General features: G+C 39.4%; 1 protein-coding gene across 12 annotated transcripts in view; it reads right to left on the bottom strand.

Annotated features, from left to right (window-relative positions):
• The window catches only part of RERE (arginine-glutamic acid dipeptide repeats), a 402,750-nt gene that overhangs the window by 200,249 nt on the left and 176,713 nt on the right, over positions 1 to 25,788 (bottom strand). For 9 of the 12 annotated variants that reach the window (XM_023635850.2, XM_070260987.1, XM_070260993.1 and 6 more), the window contains one exon: positions 24,973 to 25,098. The exons of the other annotated variants lie outside the window; for them this stretch is intronic. In XM_023635850.2, coding sequence (XP_023491618.2) covers positions 24,973 to 25,098 — 126 coding nt within the window. The remainder of the gene's footprint in view (positions 1 to 24,972; positions 25,099 to 25,788) is intronic. 12 annotated transcript variants of the gene reach the window in all.

The raw sequence follows: 25,788 nt of genomic DNA, 5'->3' as shown, positions 1-25,788 counted from the left end.
GAAAGAAAGAAAACACTAATAACATATCTCACCTGCGTTCTGCAGGAGAAAAAGGCATCAACTAAAGCTCTGGTAACCAGAGAAGGAAACTCAGGAGGAGGGGAACACACCTAAAGGATAGCCTCACCACAATAAAGGTAAATGAACTTCACGCCTCAGACAGATTTCATTTGGAGACCAGATGCCACAGATGCACCATATGCAGCAGATAAAAGATGTATTTGCATAATTATGTGGATTCTAGTAAAGACAGAATAGCAACCAAACCAAAAGCACTAAATTAGAAAATATATGTAAGAAAATAGAGAAAAGGGGCCAGCCCGGTGGCGTAGTGGTTAAGTTCACACACTCCACTTCAGCAGTCCGGGGTTTACTGGTTCGCATCCTAGGCGTAGACCTATGCACAGCTTATCAAGCCATGGTGTGGCAGGTGTCCCACATACCAAGTAGAGGAAGATGGGCATGGATGTTCGCTCAGGGCCAATCTTCCTCAAAAAAAAAAAAAAGGAAAGAAAGAAAGAAAAGAAAAGAAAATAGAGTTAAGATACAAGAAAGCAGCTGGAATTGTCACAGGATTCTACAAAAGGAATGAACAGCTGCTTAGCACATACAGACAATCTCTCCCTGGTCGGGACTCAGTCAGATTCCTAGTCAAAACGACAACCTTGGAGTAAGTATACAGCCCAGGAAACCAAAATTTAAGAACAACTTTGAAATATAAACAAGTAACACAAAACTTATGAGAAAACTAGCATTAAATTATTTTCTCATACTCATAACAAATGTCAAGCTTCTGATGGAACAAACCCCTTCCCAGTCTCTGGGTCTCAAAAGTCTTAAAGGATTCCTCATCTCCTTCTCTCACAAATCTAATAGCTTGTCAATGATCAGGAAATCCTGGACCTCTTGTCTCCAGTGTCTTTCTCACCTGTACTCAATAGACTATTTTATAGGGAAAAAAAAGCACAGGACTTAAAATTACAGAGACCTATGTTCAAAATCTGGCTGTCAATATACTATAAGACGTTGGGAAAATTACTTAACTTCTCTGAGCCTACATTTGAAATCTGCAAAAACAGAATCATTTCTATGTATCGTTACAAGGAGTCCCCAGTGTATATAATACATACCTCAAATTATTCCATGAATTCTAACAGTAGCCTACCTACAATATAAACTGATTGGCAGCAAAGACATGTTTTTGCCGCACAGCAGATAAATGTTGCTTGATAGCTTTCCTCCCTTCCCCTCCAACTCTCACTAACACCATCCTGGATCAGGCCCTCATTCGGGTTCATCTGAACTATTTTAATAGCTTCCTAATGAGTTCTTCCTATCTTTAATCTAATTTTCTTAAAGCATAGCTGTAATCATGTACTCATCTGCTAAAAAATCATCCACGGTTCCCCAATGACTAACTAATAAAATCCAGTTTCTCAGCCTGGCTTTCAGAGTGAGGTAAATCCTTCCAGCTCTATCTCCAACCACTCCCTTCACCAAATGAAGCTAGACTCCAATACACAACAAAAATATTCTGCCTCTATCCTTTGTCTAAAAAGCTGTTCTGTTCTCCAGTCAAAATCCTTCTGACCCTTCAAGGCCCAGTACAAAAGCTACCATTTCGGGTCACCCTTGCCCAAGTCCTACCCTTCAAAAGCACTCTTAGATTTCTCTAAGCCTCCACTCCCCACAAAGCATGTGGTGATCCCTCACATGCATATCTTATCTCTCCTACTTTTCTTGAACCACTTGAGGCCAAAGGCCACATTTTATTCATATTTTCATATTCAACAAATATTACTAAGCTCCACCTATGTGCCAGGCACTGTAAAGCCCTGGAGTCATAGCAATAAACAATGGGCAAACATCTCCTCCCCCTCCCCCTTGGAGCTGGCCATCCTTGAGGGGGAGACTAATTCACATCTCTTTCCTTCTACACAACGGACTTAGTGTAATGCACACACTGGCTGAACTGTACAGAAACATTTAAAAAGAGCAACTAACACACTGGGGTAACTTAAAATAAATCATTGGAAACTCTCATTTTAAACTCCAACCTGCAAATCTGGCGTATTCTAGTACTTCTCTTTTTCAGAAACATGTCTGCTCTTTTAAAACTCATCAAAAGTCCCTAAAATGTACCTGGGCTAGAGAAGTCCCCAGACCTACCCTTCCTACACCCTTTTCTAAGGGCACGTGCCCTGTCCAGTCTCTTTGAGTGGCCACACTTTGTTCCATGTGCCTCTGGCCTCGAGTCTATAGCTGATTGGATGAGGTGTGATACCTGACTCAAAAGCCAGCCAGTTCCTGAGCAACCAACAACATACGCGGTCCAGGATAAAAAGATAATCTGTGCCAAATTCCCTCAGCAACTTGAAATGAAAACTAAGTAACACCAGTTAAAGTAGAGCTCAGAATGCACAGATGCCATAAGGTAGAGAAGGGCCTTTTACCTATTTATCTTTTCCAAACAAAATCTTTATAAATTGAGAGCCAAACCATCCTTTAAGAAGAAACCGGGGCATAGAAAAACAGAACAAAATCATTCCATTTGCAATAACATGGATGGACCTTGAGAGAATTATGTTAAGTGAAATAAGCCAGCAAGAGAAAGATAATCTGTGTATGACTCCACTCATATGAGGAATTTAAAATTATGGACCAAGAACAGTTTAGTGGATACCAGGGGAAAGGCGGGATGGGGGGTGGGCACAAAGGGTGAAGTGGTGCACCTACAACATGACTGACAAACATTAATGTACAATTGAAATTTCACAAGATTGTAACCTATCAATAACTCAATAAAAAAAAAAAAGATTAACATCACCAGGCAATCATGAAATCTCTTAGCCTACCCTGAAGAATGTTTTCAAGGAGTTCAAAAATAGAATTGAATGAAGTTTCAATGAAAATAGAATCTGCTGAAGTCTAGTTTATTTAATGGTTTTTTGAGAAAAACTAGGAAATTTGCTCTATTATGAGCATATTCAAACTTCTTACAGGTTTATAAACATCCTACCTCTTCTATTTAGCCTAATATATTATTTATGATAACCTTGAAATCCCAGATGGATTATGTGGTAGCCAGCTTCCAAGATGGCCCAGTGATCCTCATCCCCTGGTATTCATGCCCTTTCTGTGTTCCCTTCCTACACTGAATCATGGCTGGCCTGTGTGAACAACACAATACCATGGAAGTGACATGTGTAACTTGCAAAGCTGAGTGATAAAGGACATTGCAGTTTCCACCTTGGTCTTGCTCTTGAATCACCTGCTCTGAGGGAAGCTAGCTGCTATTGTCATGGGGACACTCAAGTAACCCTATGAAGAGGCCCATGCGGAGAGGAACAGAGGTCTTTCACCAAAAGCCAGCATGAACTTCCCGGAATTTTAGTTCACCCATGTGAGTGAGTCACCTTGCAGTACAAGGTGGCCAACCCCAGTCAAGCTTTCAGATAATTGCAGCCCCCGTTAACATCTTAATGGCAACCTCATGAAGAGATACCAAGCCAGAGCCACCTTGCTAAGCTGCTTCTGAGTTTCTGACCCACAGAAGCTGTGCGAGAGCATAAATGTTTATTGCTGTTTTCAGTCACTACATTTTGGGGGTAATTTGTTACGCAGCAATAGATAACTAATATAGACTATTAATTCCTTGGGAAAAAAAAAAAAAAAAGAAGAAACCGGGGCATAGAGTTTCTCTCATGGAACCCCCCTTTCACCATCTTCCATGCTGACCATCACAATGCACCACCTCAAAATGCGGCTTCACAAACCACTGCCCTAGATAAAAACCAAATAATTTGAGTTTGCTAAATCATTTTTATTAATGCTTTCATTCATTTAATGACTATTCACTAAATATCTGAATGCTAGGTCTCATAATAGAATAAGACAGCTGAGGTCTTTCCTCTCAAAGAGTTTTTTTTTTGAGGAAGATTAGCTCTGAGCTAACATCCACCACCAATCCTCTTTTGCTGAGGAAGACTGGCCCTGAGCTAACATCCGTACCCATCTTCCTCTATTTTATATGTGGGACGCCTGCCACAACATGGCCCAATAAGTGGTGTGTAGGTCTGCGCCCAGGATCCAAACTGGTGAACCCCAGGCCACTGAAAGCAGAGCAGGTGAACCCAACCACTACGCCACCAGGTTGGCCTCTCAAAGAGCTTTTGTTCCATTGAGGAAAGGAAAACTAGTAAACAAATAAACTGACAAGATAATTTCAGATTATGATCAGCGTCATAAAAACAATAAAGACATGAAGACTAGGTAACATCTTAGAAGATCACTAAGAAGGAAAGGGGATGAGGCCATGGATAGGTGATCAGAAAAATCTTTCACAGCAGGTGACATTTGAGTTGATACCTGAAGGACGAGGAGCTAGTCCCTTAGAGATACAGAACAAATGCATCAAATCAAGAAACAGGGAGCCTACAATCCACACTCAACAGTACTAGGGATCACAGAGAATGGGAGAAATGTTTAAAACACAATTTGTTCCCTCAAGAAGTTTAAAATCCATTTAGGGAAGTAAATAAGCTCAAGAGACAAATTTCATGAAACTGTACAGAATTAGGCAGAAAGCTGGAGAAGCCCTGAGGACAAAGGGGAAAACGTGAACCACTTTTCAGCCTACAGGTTAATATTCACTCAAAGGCCAAGCTAGTCTATTTGGGAGTCTGATTCTGATACTGCTGGAAAAAGTACGTAAACCATGCCTTTAAGCTTTCCAAAGCGAAACCTGAAATTACTCTAATCTTAACTAATTTACAAGTAGAAAGGAAATATGAAGGCAATGCTGCCAGGCAGCAGGGTAAATACACTGTTAGTCTGCTAATCTGGAGAATCTAGGCCTCAAACGGCATTCCCTCCACTTAACTATAAGGTTACTTGACTTCTCACTCCTGTCGCCTCCTCAGTCATGCTGATTCACAGTTGCTGCTTCCTTCCCACTGACCACATATCTGTGCTCACCCAGAATCCTTAGCAGTTTCTTTTTCTGGAAACAGTTAAAGAACTGCTGAGTAGAAAGAGCTGCCAACCAATTAGTCTGCAAACTATCCTGACTCAACTACATCGTTCTGTTAGTGTCTGGAGCAACTGAAAGTTATTCAGCTATTTCAGATGTTAAGAACTGAGCACGAGCTTCCCAAATGTTTGCTCACTATAAAGGAGAAAACCAGCAGACCTCTTCCAACTGAGACTCTGAAGAGAGGACTGCAAGGGATTCCTGTGGTGTTGCCATCAGATCTACTACGTCTTGTCCCAACTTCCACAGGGCAGCAAGATCAAGCCACCTGTGTTGGCAGATAAGGCAAGTTTTTTTAATGAATAAGTTGGTGGTGTGAAGAGGCTTTTCTGGGATAAAACAAGAGGAAAAGGTACATATTCTTCAAACAGAATGGTCAAGAGAAAGATGGTCTGAAAGCAAGAAAAGTCCCGACCCTCCCAGCAGCCACTGATCATGTTGTGACCAAGGTAGGTTCTCTCGCTGACGGTGAATGGCAAACGACCATCAGCACTAACTTCACTGATTAAAACGAAAAATAAAATGCCAATTAATACCTTCAGATGAAAAGCCAAGCACAATCATCTATCTTCAATGCAAAACTGTCTATATAAGGCAGTTAACAAACCCTGCCCACTATCTTCCCACATTCCAAATCCAGTCACTGTGACTAAAAATCATCCATACGATGAGAACTACAGAGGACAAACGCGACTCTAAACCAATAAGCAGTGTTAACAGCTTTTCCAGCCAGACCTCACTTTCCTCTCCCACACCCCATATCTCTAAAAGCCAACCCCAATTCCACCAGTTCATTAGGATGCCTCCTCCTTAACCTTACAAGTGGACAGGATCTATCATTTTGTGCCTCCTCTGAAACACACGTCTACCATGGCATATAAACACTGCCTTCTGGCTACAGTCATGCACCATATGACGTAACGTTTCACTCAATGGCAGACCACATATATGACGGTGGTCCCGTGAGATTAGTACCAGACAGCCTAGGTGTATAGCAGGCTGTACCATCGAGGTTTGTGTAAGTTCACTCTATGATGTTTTCACAGTAACAAAATCGCCTAACGATGCATTTCTCAGAACGTGTCCCTGTTGTAAAGTGACGCGTGACCATACCATAAAGACATCCATTTATGCCCTCCAACTCCTGCAAACATTTGCACATGCTGAAGGCGAGCACATCTTTTCTCTTCAAGATGTAGCTATCGTCCTTTTTTTAATCCCTTCCTCTAAGGGTGCCTAGTACCTAGTACCCACACAATAAGAGGGTTTAACACACTTTGGCTTAACATTTTGGAAGAAAACAAAGACTTCTATAAGTAGGAAAAAATACTGTAACGCCAATGTGAAATATTACATTCACAGTGAAGATATTTCACCTTACCTCCCCACCTCAATGAAAGAGGACAATGAAATTAAGATATGAAAACAGGAACAAAATCCAACTAAATCTCAAACCACTTCATTCTTATAAACTCATCTTTTAAAACCCTCCCTATAGGGGCTGGCCCACAGCACAGCAGTTAAGTTTGGCACATTCCACTTTGGAGGCCCAGGTTCACAGGTTCGGATTCCAGGCATGGACTTACACCACTCGTTGGCCATGCTGTGGCAGCAACCCACATATAAAGTGGAGGAAGACTGGCAGAGATGTTAACTCAGGGCTAATCTTCCTCAGGAAAAAAAGAGGAGGATGGGCACCAGATGTCAGCTCAGAACTAATGTTCCTCAGCAAAAAGAAAAACAAACCAAAAAACCCTCCCTACAACTTCCACCCTGTATCCTGTATGCATTTACACACAACATACAAAAGAAGATCATGCCAATTCCAAACCAATAAAAAGGAACCTTTTAAAAGTAATCTCTGTGAAGAGTTCTACATCTATATCTTATCCTAGGAGAATCAAACTTAATCATCTTTGTATGAAGATAACCCATGTTGGTTTAAGATGAGTAACTGTAACTAAATTCACAAATTTATTTCTAAGTTACAAAAATGTTAAAAAATTTAAAATCTGTTAAAATTTTTAAAATGTTCTTTCCTATGAATGATAACCATGTAATCTCATATCCATTTACTCTTCTTTTAGCATTCTTAGTATGTTTTTCCATCTGATATACGCAACAGTTTCTCCTAATCCTCAGAAATGACTGCAGCCGCTGGGGGTCATTACTACTGAGGAAGTGGGCTGCACTGTGGATCTGATTCTGTGCTGAATGGTGCTGACTAAGGTTTCAGACACGTCCAACTGTGGCAGAGATTGCTAGTTGCCTACTCAACTTCCATTCTCCTCATTTTCCTTAGTAACAGAGCCCCTAAATCACTGGAACACAGCTAAAACAACTCCAGCTTCCCTTGAAGATCTCTGTAAACTGAAGTTGTTACATAGGTCTACCAGAAAAACTCTGGGGGGCTGGCCTGTTGGCACAGCAGTTAAGTTCGTGTGCTGTGCATCAATAGCCCAGCGTTCGCAGGTCCAGATCCTGGGTGCGGACATATGCACGGCTCATCAAGCCATGCTGTGGCAGGCGTCCCACATACAAAATAGAGGAAGATGGGCACAGTTGTTAACTCAAGGCCAATCTTCCACAACAAAAAGAGGAGGATTGGTGGTGGATGTTAGATCAGGGCTAGTCTTCCTCCAAAAAAAAAAAAAATTTTTTTTTAAAAAAAGAGGGGGGCCGGCCCAGTGGCGCAGTGGTTAAGTTTGCACGTTCTGCTTCTCACCAGCCTGGGGTTTGTCAGTTTGGATCCCGGGTGCGGACATGGCACCGTTTGGCAAAAGCCATGCTATGGTAGGCGTCCCACGTATAAAGCAGAGGAACATGGGCATGGATGTTAGCTCAGGGCCCATCTGCCTCAGCAAAAAGAGGAGGATTGGCAGTAGTCAGCTCAGGGCTAATCTTCCTCAAAAAAAAAAAAAGAAAGAAAAAAGGAAAACATCTGGAATGGGCCTACTTCAGCTTTGCCTGTGTGCCCTCCTCCTTCAGCTGCCTGGCTGTAGTAGAGAACCAGTTTCTCCCAAGCCATTGCAAAGCAATACTTTTATAAAACACAATTAAAATGCTCTGACAATGTCAAACGTCTATAAAAGTTTTTAACCGATTACTTTCAGTTTCTATACTTATCTTATGGTGGACTAGTAAAGAACAGGTCAGTCTATAGGCCACAATTTGAATAACGCTGACCTAGAAAGTGAACCTGACAGCTGTAGCTTTAACAGCCATCTGTAACCACGAGGGGACTTTGAGAATGGAAAGAGTGCAGTAAGGGCAACAGTAGGAAACTAGATACCTGAGGACTGGTGGGCACCGCCAACCCCGCATGGCACGCCCTGGAAAACGCCTTGTTTTATACCAGAAGACAGACTTTCTACCACTGTGATTTGCATTTTTACTGTATACAGCCGATCCTAATAACAACTGATACTCCTCCATTTTCAGACCATGGTAAAATTTCAAAGCACCACATTCTCTCTTTTTATTCTCACATGAGAATAACCCTGTGAAGTAAGCAGGACAAGTATTATTGCGATTTGACAGACAGATGGAACTGATGTTGTAAAAGGTTAAATAGCTTGCCTAAAGGAACACTGCTAGGAAGTATTGATAGAACTGACAACAGAAGCCAGGTGGCTATTCTTTCCATGAGAGCAATCGACCTCTTGGTGAAGTGAAATTATTTAATCATGAGCATAAGTAAAATAAAATATAAATGATCAGGGGTATATACTCACAACAAATTACATAAAGTGTATAAACCACTATGTAGAAAGATACAACAAAAACGCTACGGTCAGCTAATGAAAACAACATCAAATTTCATGGCTGCGGTGAGAGTGTATTGCATTTTATAGTAGTAACAAAGCATTTATGAAAAGGAGATGGAGGGGAAGAAATCATAAGACAATTTTATAATAATTTAGCCAGAAATGTAGCAACTGAACTAAAAGCAAGTAATACATATCACCAGTAGTTTAGGTTACGACATAAACCCTCAAACTCTAGTCTCGAATAAAATTTCAAACATTAATATTCTGTCTGGATACAAACAGAATCTGTCAATAATAATGTCTCTTAAAAATAGTTTGGACAGTAATGTCATGGTAATAATACTGTCCTTTAACATAAATAAGACTTCTGAGAACCACCATCAATCAGATGAGTTCTGTGCTGCTCTTTCAATAGTCAAGAAACGCTGGCACGAAGCCATCCTCACTCATTTTCCAGGAGGCCCTTGCAAGCAAAAGCATATTTTTAAAAAGCTGATGCCTAGGATCAGCCATGACATTTTTTACTTTTGATTAACTTTTATTTGGGTAAATTTTGTTTGCCTATGGGGGTATCAAATATTTATTTCATACTGAAGTATTTGCCTAAGTCAATAATTATCTGTTAAATACTAAATTAAACAGAAAAGTTATACTTTTTATTAAATACAAAGGCTGTTCTGCTGTCCTGAATATTTTGTTACAATATTTTTTCAAAAGCTTAAAAAACAAAAAAAAGGAAGACCCACAAGAAAATTTAGGACATGAACTTTAATGTATTTTGTTAGGGACATTTAACCTTTCCAATTTTCTCTACACATATAAGCTAACTGTCAAAGAAAAAGAAGCTGAAAAAAACATTTAATTGCTCCTGCTCCTAGTTCATAAACACATTGTAAAAATCCTCAAGGATCATTAGTGAGAATGAGTTCTTGCAAGTAATACCAATCAGTGTACTATACAGAAACAATGGGGGAGGGGAGGGACTACAGAAAGGGATATATGCATAGCTGTAGATATAGATATATAAAGTATTCACCAGCTCAAAATAATATAGGAAAGAAAAAAGCAATTTCCTGCTAACTCTGCAAACCACACTCAACCCTTACAGAGGCATGAGGCCACAGTGAAGAAGGAAAGAAAGCTTTGGAGTGACTCCTTCGGGGGAATAATCTTCAACAGTTTACACTTGCTAAGGGGTCATCAAACTATAGGACTGCAGGCTATATCCAGCCCACCATCTATTTCTGTAAACAAAGTTTTACTGGAATACAGTCATGCTATCACACAGTGTTTATGACCAAGTTGAGTAGTTGCCACAGAGAAGACAAAGCTGAAAACATTTACTACCTGGTCTTTTACAGAACAAGCCTGCCACCTCTGGGTACAAAAAGCATCTGTCAAGAAGTAATAATGGTACTAAGCAGCTACCTGAGCAGTAGCACAAAATAAAATGGTACTTCTCTGGAAATAAGTAGGAATAAGCCTTCTGTTTCATAAACACCCTTGTGTATGTATATGTACTTTTAGTTCATGAGACTAAGATGTGCCTAGAAAAGCTGACTCAAGCACAAAACGTCTCCAAAACAGCTATGCCAGACACAGCCTAGCCTAGGACTTGGAAATCTAGTGAAATGCACTGCTATTTTATCTCCCTTAAAGAGAAAACCCAACTGGAGTAAGAAAACAAATTTCTCTAATGAATTTTCATCAGAGATTTATGATTTGGTGTGACTCATCTTTCGAAACTGCTGACAGAGAATATGTGGCAGTGCTCAAGTACCCCCTAAAAATGACCTGAGCAAAATTTCAAGTTCAATACTCCTGACGGTCACAAGCATTATTAAACATGACAGATGCCCATGGCACATACCAGTTAAAAGGGAAAGTTAACTGTGTTTCACCTCTCATTGCTTCTGTTAGGAGTTAAAATAACAAGGGCTTAACCATTTAATTTGTACTGACACTAATTTTTAAACAGGCATTTGAATTCTCAAAGAAATTCATGTTGCTTCTTACTGAACCATATCTCCAAAATAATAACCCAAACAATAAGCCAATGGGAACAAAAAATATATAGGACTAGAAAACTGAGTAAGAATAAAAATCAGTATGTTAAAATTCCATGACTAAAAGATTTAGATACAAAGGCATTTACCCTGCAATATCCCTGTTACATGTTTACTGTCAGAAGAAAGGAACAATGTCTGCAGCACAGGCTTTGTCAGTCAGATTCAGAGCAGAATTATATGTTAAAGTGCACATACAGGCAACCTCATTTGATCTAGACAATAATCAGGTCTGTAAAGCAAGTGAGTTTCACTGTAATTTTGTAAATAAACATTTCACTGGTTTTGTTGTTTGTCTGTTTCTTTTTTGGTGAGGAAGACTGGCCCTGAGCTAACATCTGTTGCTAATCTTCCTCTTTTTGATTGAGGAAGATGGTCCCCGAGCTAACATCTATGCCAATCTTCCTCTACTTTGTATACGGGACGCCACCACAGTGTGGCTTGACGAACGGTGCTAGGTCCACGTCCAGGATCCAAAGCTGTGAACCCCAGGCTGCCGAAGCAGAGCACGTGAACTTAACCACTATGCCACCAGGCCAGCCCCTCACTGTATTTTTTCTAAGTGATCAATCCCGTCGACAGTTTTCCAGTCCATCTTCCAGAAGAACCTATTCCTCTGCTCAACTCACTGCCACAGTATTCAGCAGTCATTGTGAGGATAATTATATTTCCTCAAGAAACAGCAGGAAGGCGTCATTTCATCTAAGCAGGAAACAAGACCAAAGGTTGTCTAGGTCTCAGCCCTTCTGCCTTTCTCCTCAAAATACAAAAGTGTAATATGACTCTTTCTTTCAGTTACAGCAATACGCTCACAAGAATTCCAACTGTACTCAAGGCAGCTTAATAAGACAAGTAGAAAACAGATTGTGTTCTCCAGATTATTGTGACAGGATACCAGTGTATATTCTAAAGACTTCCTCACTGGAATTATAAAGTGTATAGTGAATCAGCCTGATGTAATGCCACCTCTCTCTCACACCTGAACAGACCACCACCCATGTCCTTTACTTACTCATTTAACCAAAATGAACAGGACAGAAAGTAGGAGCTGTGAATTTGGTCAGGGGGACAGGAAACAAAAGACACAGAGTACACTGCAAAAAGCAGCACAACAGAAGATCAGGCCAGGCAGAAAGACAGCACAGAAGAGAAAACAATTATCTGTAGGAAGACTAGGTTGCCTACAGTAGGTGACAGGTGGGACCTGAAGAGCATTTCCAGCCCTCGAGCACATACAAAATCATGAAGCTAGGCATGGAGTGGGCTGCAACGTTCAGAAACAGCATCTCTCTCCAGAGATTCTTTCACACTGGAACTGAGCCCGAGATTCACTTCTCCCAGGTGAGCTCTCCCACACCACAGCCTCTCCATGGCAGCTTTGCACCCACCATGGCTGGATTCCATATCCATAAGCCACTTCCAATGCTTTGTCACTGAAGTGGACCACACAGCTTTCAAAGACCTCTCTCTCTCTTTCCACCCTTTCTTCATTAGCCTCCCTTCCCTCTCAACTCTCTCCCCTCCACACTAGATAAAAGGATTTTAAAATCTGATCAGTTTTCCAGGGAAGCAGAAATGTGATTTTATACAGTTCTTTAGCCTTACCTCTTGGTTCTGCTACAGGGACCAACATCTCTTACCAAAGCTTTGTCTAGCTGACCATGTTCTTCCTGAGGCTGAATCAAAAAATCTTTTATAAACAGTACTGTCTCCACCAGAAGAATATTAACTACATCACACCACCAATTTTGAAACACTGAAGCAGAGTTGTATCTCCCCTCAGACAGACTGTAGAAGGGCAGAAGGCTTCAAACTTCACCTAGAAGATTCCAACTGTGCTAGTCCAAGGGATAAGTCCAATTATGCTTCCACATGACAACGCCTCCTGCATAACTTCTCCCAGCCTGGCAGATAATGGCAGAGGGTTACCCGCAAAGGCTCTTCCTTCTCTTCACTCCCTAGCCTTTGTATTATACTGAGTCCAGTTATACCACCAACACTCAACAAGCAGTACTAGTTTCTTTTCTCTCTTCTGGAAGCTCACAAGATGGGGCTTCTTTCTTTTTCAACTGGTTGGCTGAAATCATACCAGCCACCTAACAAATTAACCCCCTGCCCCCAATTAAAAGCTACAAATCAAAAACAAAAAACACCAAGTCAACTTCTTGAATAATTTTCTTCATGAGGGAAGAATACGAAACTCAGTGTACATTAATCAGTGTCAGGTTGACATAACATGCCGAATGCACTTCATGCTTGCTAAGGGTGTCACTAAAATAATCTGTTAGCCACCCGTCCACAGAAACAAAAGTACAAAAGAGAAAACAAAACAAAGAAACGAGGTTAAAAAAAAATGTATATATGTGCCCAACACTCTCTAGTAACTCCAAAAGACACAAAGCCACTTAGGCAAAAGTAAATCACAAATCTCTTCCAGAGCATTGTAAAATGGCAAGGAATTATCCAAAGGGCTCCACCAGCCAACTGAATAATTTTAATACAAAATGCCTAGCAAATCTCCCTATGCTGCCGACAAATCACCAGCTGAGGCAAATCCCAGATAATGAAACATTGCAAGAAGGGCTCTTTTTAATAATTTAGCCCATCAAGGAGTGAGTATTGGTTCTTGTTTTCAGCAGGAGAGAATGTTATCTTCAGCCTTAACAGCTCAGTGACAACACCAAGGAATTTAATCACAGTGCCTGACCTGCCATACAATCCTTAAACTGTAACCTTGGATTCTTTGTCATGCCTCATCCATTCCTAGAGAAGCCCTGGTCTCCTGGATGTGTCTTCCCTACTTAACCCACAGTAACCATAGCAGCATTTCAAGTTATACAGATTAAACATATCCGTCAATTACCATTTGCCAGCTGTTTTTCTTTTAAATAATTTTAACAATACATCAGATCTTTGTACAGTCCCACCTTGTTTGTTAACAAATCTGCTTAGTATCTTAAGAGCAGACTGATATTCAATCATAATGATTAAGTGTGCCTATCTCTGGACCTCTGTGGACATTTTTAATACATCCAAAAAGACGCTACTAACAAAAGGAAGAGCTAGGAGGAAGCAGTATAGATACCAACCATTATTTCCTCATTCTAAACTTTCAGGAAAAATTAACCAAATATTAAATTTAGCAGTAATGCTAATTTAAGAGTATTCCTGCATCTTTAGATACTAGAAAAATATTCAAAACAAAAAAAATGTTTAGACTGAAAACAAGCCAATGATTTCTGATTGAAGTACAAACCAAACTGCTCTCACCCCTGACAGAACATTCTGCACTCCGGTTACACTACCCTAATACTCCACTAACAGCATTCAGCTTTCATTTTGTTTTGGCCAATTAGCTCCACCTTCCACTGTGTGTGAGAGTGGGAGTTGGGGGTGGCCATTTCTGCTGATGATTTACCCTTGGATGCGATTCCAAAGGCATCCCTCCATGATCCTTTGGATCAAGGGACCATACTTCCAAGGGCTTCAGGTCCAAGGTTACCACACACATCTTCTACTATGGGATACCAAAGGCATTTGACAGTTGCCTTTTTAGGTCCTTCCGCTTTTCTGTCCAAATTCTAAATTGTTACAAGGCCCTGGGGCAGTGCAGCAGCATACTCCATTCTATTCAGGCATCAAGGAGAACCATCAGTGTGAAGAGGCTGCAACCAAGGGCAGCAGCCTCACAACCAACAATACACCCCTCTGTGTGAAGATGAACCACTTTTCTGTTGTAAGAGCATGGCAAGCTCCAAGCTAATAAAGATTCAAAAGGCCAAAGCCCAGAGTTTATAGACCAGACATCAAGTAAATGAAAACGAAAACATAATAAAACAGGCTCATGCTATGTTAGCTGAAAAACTGATATGTATGTTGTATGAGTTCCATAAGTCCATGAGAATCCCAACAGGCAAGGAAAAAAATTAAACTTGAACCATATATTGATATCTCCTCACTTAAATCACAGCTAGGACTACTCTCTTGGTCCTACACCTCTCATTTTCACGGGAGGTGGAAGTTGAGGTGGAAAGACTTAAAAAAACTTCCTTCTCAAAAAATAAACATGCATACCAGGTTTTCCTGGCTAGTACTGGGCCGTCTGTCTCGTGACTGCATTAAGTGCTATACTTCATGGTGATGGTCTGGCCTCATTCAGTCACACTTAACATATTCCTTTAAAGAAAATCCTTCTTTACCTTATTTTTTTAAAAAGTAATGTGCTTTTCTTCCTGTCTTGTAAAAAGCAAACTATTAATTCAATGGTTAAGGAGCAACTTCTCACAGCCAGGAACTGTTCTAGGCACTGCAAACAAAAATAAGAATGAAACACAGCACCTTCATTCAATCTAGTCAAAAGGACAGACTGTTTATACAAAGTAGCCAAGGCATAATGTTAGGGACACTGGCTGACCATATCTCTCAGAGAGGAGCAACAGATGGCGAGGTGGGGGAAGGAGAGGACTAATGTTTATTTTCATTTCAACGCGTATCTTAAATTTTTTAACAGATTCATTTTCTGGATTATCTAGTTTATAATTTCATTAACAGAATTTAGAGCTATATGATTTTGACTCTGAATAAGTTTACATATAATCAAACAACTAAGTAGTACTACTCTAATTATTGCAAGCTACTAAATAAATAACATAAATCTAATGCCACATTTGAGTCAGGTAAGAGCAAAGTCACACTGTAGCAAGATATACTTACATTTATTATCTCAGCGATAATGATGAAAATGAAAACAATAGATAGAAGAATTGAGTCATCACAAGGAACCCAGTAGTCTAAACATGCCATACACCATCCCCCAAACCCCTATGTCTAGGCCATAAGCAACCAGTAACAAATTCATGTCACAAGTAGTTCTATCATTTCAGCAAAATATCATCACCCATTCTATTAAATTTATGTTGGTAGAATTTTATAGGTTTTGTAGTTTGGTTTGAATTAATTTATAAATTCTTTCTTAAAGCTGTATTAGGGATGTAAGCAAGCAGATTATACTTAATCTGTGCGTTGGGGAAGGTGGGAAATCAAGTAATATGGAAGAACCACAAAAACAGATACTCAGGTTTGAGAAAAACAGAGGTGCTGGAACTGCACCAAAAGTTCTACATCCTGTGAGGGACATGATCAGATGTGCATTTACAACAGTCACCAGAGTGGAGGGCAGATTTTCATTTGCTAAAGCTGGCTGCCAATCAGAATCTCCTGGGGAGCACTTGGAAAAACTATGGATTCCTGGGCCTCACTCCAGAACTAAGGAAATAATATTCTGGTTTTACAAGTCAGGAAAATGAGGTGCAGAGAGTGAGTAACTTGATCAGTAGTAAATATTGCCAACATGAATCAAACTAATAATAATCACAATTTCAACAGTAAAAATGTGTATTTTTTAACCACGCCCATGATCTATTACTTCTAAGCAGCTTTTATCTCCTCTGGAGCCTAAAAGTGGAACAAAACACCATCACAAATTTTTCCTCTTTCTACAAAAAATCTGTAAATTCATAAAGTCATTATGTTGCTAAAAATGAAAACCATCGAGGGCTCACATGTTCTCTTCCACCCCCTACTTCTCTCTTTCACTCTTTCTTTCCTTCCTTCCATCTTTCTTTCCCCTTTCCTTTCCTTCCCCTCTCTTTCTTTCATTTTACTCAAAAATCCTGCATTTGAACTAATGGTGGGTGAATTTTGATCTATTTTTCAAAGACAGAGCAATTCAGTTTGAGTAAAAAAAAAAAAGTGGTTGATGGAACCGGCCCCATGGCTGGGTGGTTGGGTTCACGTGCTCTGCTCTGGCGGCCCTGGGTTTTGAAGGTTCAGATCCTGGGCGCAGACATGGCACTGCTCATTAAGCTGTGCTGGGGCAGCATCCCACATAGCACAACCAGGAGGACCTATAACTGTAATATACAACTATCTGCTGGGGGGGCTTTGAGGAGAAGAAGAAGGAAAAAAAAAAAGAAGAATGGCAACAGATGTTTCCTTAGGTGCCAATCTTTAAAAAAAAAAAATTTGAGTGACATTCCACAATCACCACAGTAATTCAGGTATAAATAATCAATAGGAGGGCTGGCCCCATGGCCTAGGGGTTAAGTTCAGTATGCTCCACTTCAGCAGCCCATGTTCAGTTCCCAGGCATGGACCTACACCACTCAGCAGTGGCCATGCTGTGACAGCAACCCACATACAAAATGGAGGAAGACTGGCACAGATGTTAGCTCACGGTGAATCTTCCTCAGCAAAATAATAATAATAATCAATAGGTGCTAATATTAGTGGATGAAAATTTGATGAATAACAGAATATTTACATGGTCGCAAAGTTTCTCCTAACAAATTATTTATTAATTACAAAGGGAAAGTTAATAACTTATCCAAGTGATCCAAGTTAACATAACCAATAATATGACAAACTGATAACACATGCCCTCTAAGGTAAGGCACTTAGGTCACAATACCACTAATAGTCCTGCCTAAAATGTATAACCTAAATCTAATAATTAGGAAACAGCAAACTACAAAAAACTGGACTGTCTTCTCAAAAAGCAAACATGTCAATGTCATGAAAGACAAAGAAAGGCTAACGAACTGTTCCGTATTAAAGGTGACTAAAGAGACATGATAACTGGATATAAGTGTGATGCTGGATTGGATACTAAGCCAGAAAAACAAATTGCTATAGAGGGCATTATTGGGAAATACGGTAAAATGTGAATGTCTATAGATTAGATTAGTACTCTATCACTTTCAAATTTCCTGATTTTAATAATATAGTGGCTATATAAATGAATGTCCTTGTTCTTAGGAAATAAAGACAAGTATTCAGGAGTAAAGAGTCAAGATGTCTGCATTTTACTCTCAATTCAGAACAATGGAATAGAATAGAGAGCCAAGAAACAGACCCATATAAACATAGTCAACTGATCTATGACATAGGAGCAAAGGCAACACACGGAGAAAAGACAGTTTTTTCAACAAATAGTGCTGAATAACAGGACATCCACATGCTAAAAAAAAAAGAAGAAGAAGATGAATCTAGACACAGACTTTATGTCCTTCACAAAAATCAACTCAATATGGATCACAAACCTGTAAAACTCTTAGAAGATAACATTTAGATTTTTCTCCTAAAAATCATTTTTTTAGGAGATTTAAGGTCTTTAAGGAGATTTTAGGAGATTTTTAGGAGAAAAATCTAAATGACCTTGGGTTTGGAGATGACTTTTTAGATTCAACACCGAAGGCAGAATCCATGAAAAAAAGAATTGATAAGCTAGACTTCATTAAAACAAAAACTTCTGCTCTGCAAAAGACACTGTCAAGAAAAGGAAAAGACAAGCCACAGACTGGGAGAAAATATTTGCAAAACACACATCTGATAAGGGACTGTTATCCAAAATAGCCAAAGAAGTCAACATTCAACAATGAGAAAATAAACAACCTGTTAAAAAATGACCCAGAGACCTTACCAGACACCTTACCAAAGAAGATATACAGATAGCAAAAAAGCATATGAAAAGATACACCAAATAATATGTCATCAGGGGAATTAAAACAAAAATGGGATACCACTACACACCTATCAGAATGGCCAAAATCCAGAACATGGACACCACCAAATGCTGGCAAGAATCTGGAGCAACAGAAATTCTTCATTCATTGCTGGTGGGAATATAAACTGGTACAGCTACTTTGGAAAGCAGTTTGGTTGCTTCTTAGAAAACTAAACATACTCTTACCACACAACTCAGAAATCACACTCCTTGGAACTTACCCAAAGGAACTGAAAACTTATGTCCACACAAAAACCTGCACACAGATTTTATAGCAGCTTTATTCATAATTGCTAAAACTTGGAAGAGCAAGATGTCTCTCAGTAGTTTAACGGATAAACAAACTGTGGTACATCCAAACAATGGAATATTATTCAGTGAAAAAAAGACATAAGCTATCAAGCCATGAAAAGACACAGAGGAACATTACATCAATTGTAACATATGTACCACTCTGGTAGGGGATGGTGATAATAGGGTAGGCTCTTCAAGTGTAGGGGTAAGGAGATATGTGGGAAACCTTTATACCTTCGACTTAATTTTGGTGTGAACCTAAAATAGCTCTAAACAATAAAGTTTATTTAAAAAATGACAAGTATCTGACATTCAATCTAATTGTACAACATGAGATCAAAGATAAAAACAGAAAATGCCAACTTCGAAATGTGAGGGATAATAACTTCTATAGACTCTGAAAAGAGATTGATTAACCTTAGGTGTATTACTTAAACTTCACTCCGGTCCCTAAGAAAATTCTGGTACTCCATTGAAGGCCTTGATATTTATAAGAGATATTGCCACCGAAAGTACTATGATATTCTAATGAGGGGTTAATGCTAAAAACAAAGTTAAGCTAAACAAAGCTGCAAGCTCTACTTCCATGTGCTGAAATGTCTTTGGCAATTTATATCAGTAAAACTAATTCTGGAGAACTTGTAAACCCTGGGAACTCCACATACTCACTTAAATTTTTTTTTTCAAACAGTATGAAACAGCCCAAAAAGGCAAGGTTGAAAGGCCTAACAGTGCCTTTAAGTAATAAAGGGCGATGCATTATCCCTGAAAGAAAAGGAAACTCAACAAAACTTGAAAGTAATGATTACATCTCAGACAGACCTATGGTAACAAAACAACTGCTTAAATAGTAGGCAGTTTTATAAAATCATAAAGTTATTCAAATCTATGCTCTGAAAATGTGGCTTGATGTCCCTTTTGTAAAGAAGGAGCAGAGGAATATGATGGAAAGACAGCCTTAAGAACAAATAAGTGACAATTAGCGTTTATGGGAGAGTAGGGTAGGAAAACAACCGCTCCAAGTGAAATGGACTCATCTGGAAGCGGGTTATATGATCTAATATTAATATTGGTCAGCTGGGTGTTTTAATAACTTTTAAACTTACTACACTGAAATTCAACAGCTACTAATCGTCTTTCCTTTAGGATAGCTGGATTAATCCCAGCATTTGTATTGGCAATTTCTCTGAAAATGCAGCCATTTTTAACACCTTTCACTACAATCAAATATAAAAGGCAATGGCTATTTTTGGCATACTTAACGTCAATTGGGAAAGCCACAGTAAATACTGAAAAAGCAGAATATCCTCAGAAACTCCTGCAGAACTAAACAAGCAACCAGATTAGAGTTCTTTCTTAGCAACAAGTAGGTAAGAAATATAATCAGCTTTATTTTTAAAATAGCATTTTGTAATAAATAGTTGCTTTCAATTATTAAATGATACCAAAGTCCCAAATATTAAAAGTACCAGTGTTACAATGATACTTAAAAACGATAAATGACTTATATGAACAAAAATTATACTGCTTTCACAGTGGTTTGAGGTACAGTCACAAAACTTTAAACTAGATACTAAGCAAACAATTCTCAGCTTTTAAAGAAGGAAATGGTGCACCACATGGGGCAGCTAAAGAAACATTCCTTACGAGTCAAGGAAAGTTGCAAAGAAGAGTGGAAAGAGCAGTAACCAGAGACCCAGCTTTGGCCTAAGCAGCCCCCGAACCAGAGGATTTGGGGAAAGCCTCGGAGCCCTAGCTTCCTGCTCTGTGTTACTGGAGCAGCTCTGTCTAGATCAATGCAGTGGATTTACTCCAAGGGAAACGCAAAGCCCAATTTCTTAGATGCACAAAGTTTTACACCTGAAACAAACACACAGAGACTAATAAACACAACAAACCACAGGAATGATTTTTCAAATGTATATAGATACTATTAAGATGAATGAAAAGAGAACTCACAGTAGCTGTTGGTCATGCATTTTTAAACCAAAGGATGCTAAAGACATGACCACCACAAATGGTAATAAGAAAACAAAATTTACTGATACTAAAAAGAGTTCTCAAACCATACTGTTAACACCACTGTCCATTTATTCAGGGTTAAGGGCCAGCCTGTAAAACTCTCAGTGGCAGAAGCCTTCGACTCCACCCAGTGAACAAGCAGCAATGTTAGCTCAGGAACTCTCCAGTACAGCAGAGGCAAAGGCGGGCATCAGGCAGGGAGCACCCGGGCAGCAGAGCCGTCAGCGTGAGAGCAATGAAGACTGCACAGGCCAGGGGGCGTTGCGAGTTAAACCTCAGTCCTGCCACTCACTAAAAGCAAGATTTTATCCAAATGTAAACCTCAAGTGTTCTCCTCTGCAAAATGAAGTTAAATACCACGGACTGTTGTGATTAAATGGGTTAAACTATGTGAAGAGAGGAGCAGAGTTCCTGGGCACAAAGTACATACTCAGCGTTAGTTTACTTCCTTAATAAACAGCTTGCTGATTTGAGATTTTAAATGACCCATCGATTCTTAATATTAGTTTTCAGATTTTTTCAACATTTTAGGAATCTACTGATTAGCACCCATAGTTGAAAAGTATACTCTCTCTAGAAAACTGCAGATATATACATAAGACTTTGCAAGCAATTTCAGAAAGTTCATAGACCCTCTTAAACTCAAGGAGACCACCTAGGGGCCTAGAAAATCTGGAAAATTAATTATTTAAAACTTGAATTTGTATGACACAAGTCTATATGATAACAGATAATGTTAAATGAATGCTTATTATATGCTTCATATCATGCTAAGCAATTTAAGTAATTATTTCATTAATCTCTGCAACAACCCTAAGGTAAATAGTAGTATTATACCCATTTTATAAGTGAGAAAACTAAGGGTTAGAAAGGTTAACTTGTCCTATGTTACACAGTAACATGTCAAGAGAAAAAAAAAATGCTCTCTAAAGGATAATGCACCAAAAACAAAACTAGTAGTTAAAAAAAATGACTGAAATAAAATAGCTCAACCCACTATTACAGTAGTACTGTCTTATTTATATATGTCAGCCACTCAACAGAGGTCTCAAACACACAAAAAGATATGACTGAAAAATAAAAACGCAGGGCCAGTACAGTGACATAGCAGTTAAGTTCACGCACTCTGCTTTGGCAGCCAGACGTTCACAGGTTCAGATCCCAGGCACAGACCTATGGATCGCTTGTCAAGCCGTGCTGTGGCAGGCGTCCCACATATAAAATAAAGGACGATGGACACAGATGTTAGCTCAGGGCCAATCTTCCTCAGCAAAAATTAAAATTAAAATAAATAAAAATTAAAATGCTAAATAGCTAAATATCCTAACCAGCCCTTGATTTCCTAGCAAGGAAGAGGATAGGTGCAACTCACAAGAACTTCAGCCTGCAGGGCCGCAACCACGACAAGGGAAGTGAGTGTGCATTTTAAGTCCCCTTAAATGGCTGCACCTTTTCTGCCTTGGATAGAGTTGCTGTTATACCATTTAAATCACCTGATACTGGGAGCAGCTGCGGGTGGGACGATCATCTCTCCCAGTCTAGGGAGGATCTGGACAATGTTTTCCTTGCCTTCTCACCTCCCTAACTACCTTGAATTACCAGTAAACACAGAACTTTTTGTTAGAAAACATCCAAGCTAATGGATTCTCAGTAAAAATGTTGCCTTTATAGGACAAATACTTTAAAAATTAACAGGTAAGTTAAAAATTTACAAAATTAAATCCTATGAGTTGATGCCAACATTAGTGTAGAAACACAGATCACATACACCTCAACACGCAATGAAAGTTAAATTATGATGCAATCAATGTTATCCTATAAAAACTAAATTAACAAAAATAGTCTATTAGGGAAGACATCTGGTGCATCATGGCAAGAAATGTTAATGATATTGTCTGCAACCATGTAATCAATTTTTTCTCCCAGCAGCTCTCTCATTACGCTGTATTAGATCTGTGTGCATGCAGAATTTATGAGAGCTCCACACATGGAGGGGAGCGCTGCCAACTGGATCCAATTCAGATCCAGCACAAATGACTTTGGCAGCATGAAGCGTTGTTAAAGAACAATCAATACAGTTAGCTTTATGCAGCATCATTTTGACTGAAAGAAGATTTATTATCTTATTATAGAATCTTCTCAAACCTACATATGATGGTATTTGAGTGCACCACCAATTATGAACTTATTTAAATCCCCAGTGGATACAATACTTTTACTGCTAAAAAAATAACTACTAGTTATTACTAATGCTAAAATAAAATTTACTAAAAATCAATGTTATTACGGGCAAAATTTAAAATCTATTCAGCAAATCCTGGTTAGTGAGTAGTATGGTAAATGAAACAGTCTAATGATGACACCCACACTGATTAGAGAATAAAGTAAGAAAATATTGGCCTGAAAGATAAAATCATTTCTTAGATATGTATGGAAACAAGATAGTAACTGGTAAAGGCTGATGCTTTTGAAGTAGGTAGTCAAGTTGGGGCTCTAATTTGTCCCTTAAAATGTCAATATATCTCTCTAGGGATTAAAATTATACTTTTATCCACAACAGTGGGTTTTATAGTCCATTGCGAATGGCTATTATATCAAGAATTACAAGGCTACCATAATGTGAACCTTTTGTCTAGTCTAATCCTTGATAAATTATACCTGAGACTATCTAAACACGAAACTGTTGTTGTGACAATTATTCCTGATTTTGTTACAATTACTAATATTTCATCTCCATTGTCTCAGTCCTCTTCATTTTATGCATGGATGACAGCCTTAGCCACCTAACTGGAACTTTCACAGTCTTTCCCCACTCCACACCGCATAGTGCTACTCAGTGAATCTTCTTCAATAGTGATTTGCAAACCGGCTTGTCTGGAATAAAAGAGCCTACAAAGGCTCTCTTCTGCCTATTACATAAAATCATGGCTTGTCTAACCTCTAAGATCCTCTTTTATCAGGCCCCATTTTATATCCCCACCTCTGCTTCCCCAGACCCACTAACCTGCACTCTTCATTGACGTCCTGCGGTCATCTTCTCACAACTCCCAGCTTCACCAGGCTCACTGCCTAGGGTTGCTTATAGGGATAGGCTGATATGGGGCAGGCTAACACATACACCTGGAAGCCTCCACCAATCTGCCCGTCCACATGTTATTGATGTATCAAAAGCATACCCAGCTCCTCGAAACCTACCTACCTTCACAAAACTTTCCTAAGTGCTTTAGCCCTTTTGGAGCACTCTCTTTTCTTAATCTCAAGATATTAATATTCTACACTACAACTGAACAATTCATTATATATTGCCAGTATCTCGTATTGTGTGGGCACGTGTGAAGGCTATTCTCTTATATTATTTTCTAATTGAGTATGAGTTTGAGTCTCAGAGTCAGATTACACCAAACAAGAGAAAGATAGGTCTTAAACTTCTTCAGTGATTAACAGCAGTTGATGAGAACAATAAATACTTGTCTTTCAGAAAACTTGACCGTTAAATCCTCATAAAGGAAAACAAGGAAGACAGGTGTATACACAGCTTTCAGAAAAGGTGAGATACATGACACAAAAATAACCCTCGTGGATCACTAATACTGGGTCCTGTGTTCTAAAGGATAAAGCACTAAAGACATTTCCTCCTGCTGCATCTCACACACATCCCACATTACCCCCAGGTAACAGAGGAATTACCAGGGTACAGCTGAGACCACTATATCTAAACCCCAACCCAAGCCTTTCAAAGTGTTTATTCTATATCTAGCATTGGAGAAAAGCCTAGCTAGTTCTGAGCAATACTCTATAAAACATCACCTGAGAGGACAGCACCCAAAATAGTTTAGATGTGTGGGCCATGAGTCCCAATGATCCTGGGTAAATGCACATTCCACACTTGGACTCAAACTTACCCCCTTTTTTCCCCCATTTCAGTTGCCAACATCCATACTCGCTGCTGATTGCCAGCTCCTGCTCCTTGCAGCAGCCCAGCATGCTCTCTGCTGGTGCCAAAATACCCTATACCACCAAACCCCACCAACTTCTGGAACTGTCCTAGAGGGGTAAGGCAAGTCCCGTATTTTGCTTCCTCTGTGCATGTACTTGTTACTCCTTTAAAAACACACACAATACAGCACATTTTTTAAGGGGCTATGGGGAGGGAGGTAATATTCCTATTTTATACCCTAAGGGATATAAAATATTGATAGCTTTTAAAAACGGGATTCTCCTTACCCCTACAGGCCCTCTCCCGGCTTCAGAAAGATGTTGTGGTGGCTGTGATGCCACCGGCAGAGAGCATGCTGGGGGGTCACACAAAGCAGGAGTTGGAGATCTGCAACAGGCCTGGGAGTTGTGGACCTAAAAAAGAAAACAGTTTTAAGTTAACATGCCCAATGTCCCCTCATACCCTGGTTACTAGGGGCACTCAGCACACAAGCAAGTATCTGCACAAATCCTTTAGCAGATGGTCTCTGAAATCTCAGAGAATTTGTTCTACCACTAAAGTTAACCTTTCTGCATTTATCAAAGCTGTTTCTTTATTTCAGTGTGGATAAACATATGACCCTCTGGCTCCACACTTTAATCTGGGTCCTGTCATAAAGCAGTATGGTGTGTGCCCCTCAAAATAACCAAGTTAAGATGTGACACAGTGCCAAGGCACAGTGACAGTGGCATGCTTTGCTTATAATAAAAACAAAAATCCAATGGTGTCAGATAAACACAACTGTAAAATGAACCACAAGTGGACAAACTGAGCTTTCAGAAGAGTTTCTAATGAGAGGTGCTAGAGGCATAAGACATGTACTTAGTAAGGAAATATTCAAGGCATTAAGGGGGTCAAACAAAGATCCTACCATTTTCTCAAAGTCCTAGTTTAATTTTGGAAAGCTAAAGACAAGGTAAAAAGGCTCAATACCAGAGGGAGAAAAGACACCGTTCAAATGAATTTTAAACTTCTCACAATGCCCACAAGGTAAGTATAATGAATAGGCACAGAGCATAAAGTTCAAAAAAGACTATTTCTTTTAGGGGCAAAATCAGTTTGGC

Source organism: Equus caballus, chromosome 2 (assembly GCF_041296265.1).
Source record: "Equus caballus isolate H_3958 breed thoroughbred chromosome 2, TB-T2T, whole genome shotgun sequence".
Taxonomy (NCBI): domain Eukaryota; kingdom Metazoa; phylum Chordata; class Mammalia; order Perissodactyla; family Equidae; genus Equus; species Equus caballus.
The sequence above is the reverse complement of the archived record's forward strand: the minus strand, read 5'-3'. Positions and strand labels throughout refer to the sequence as shown.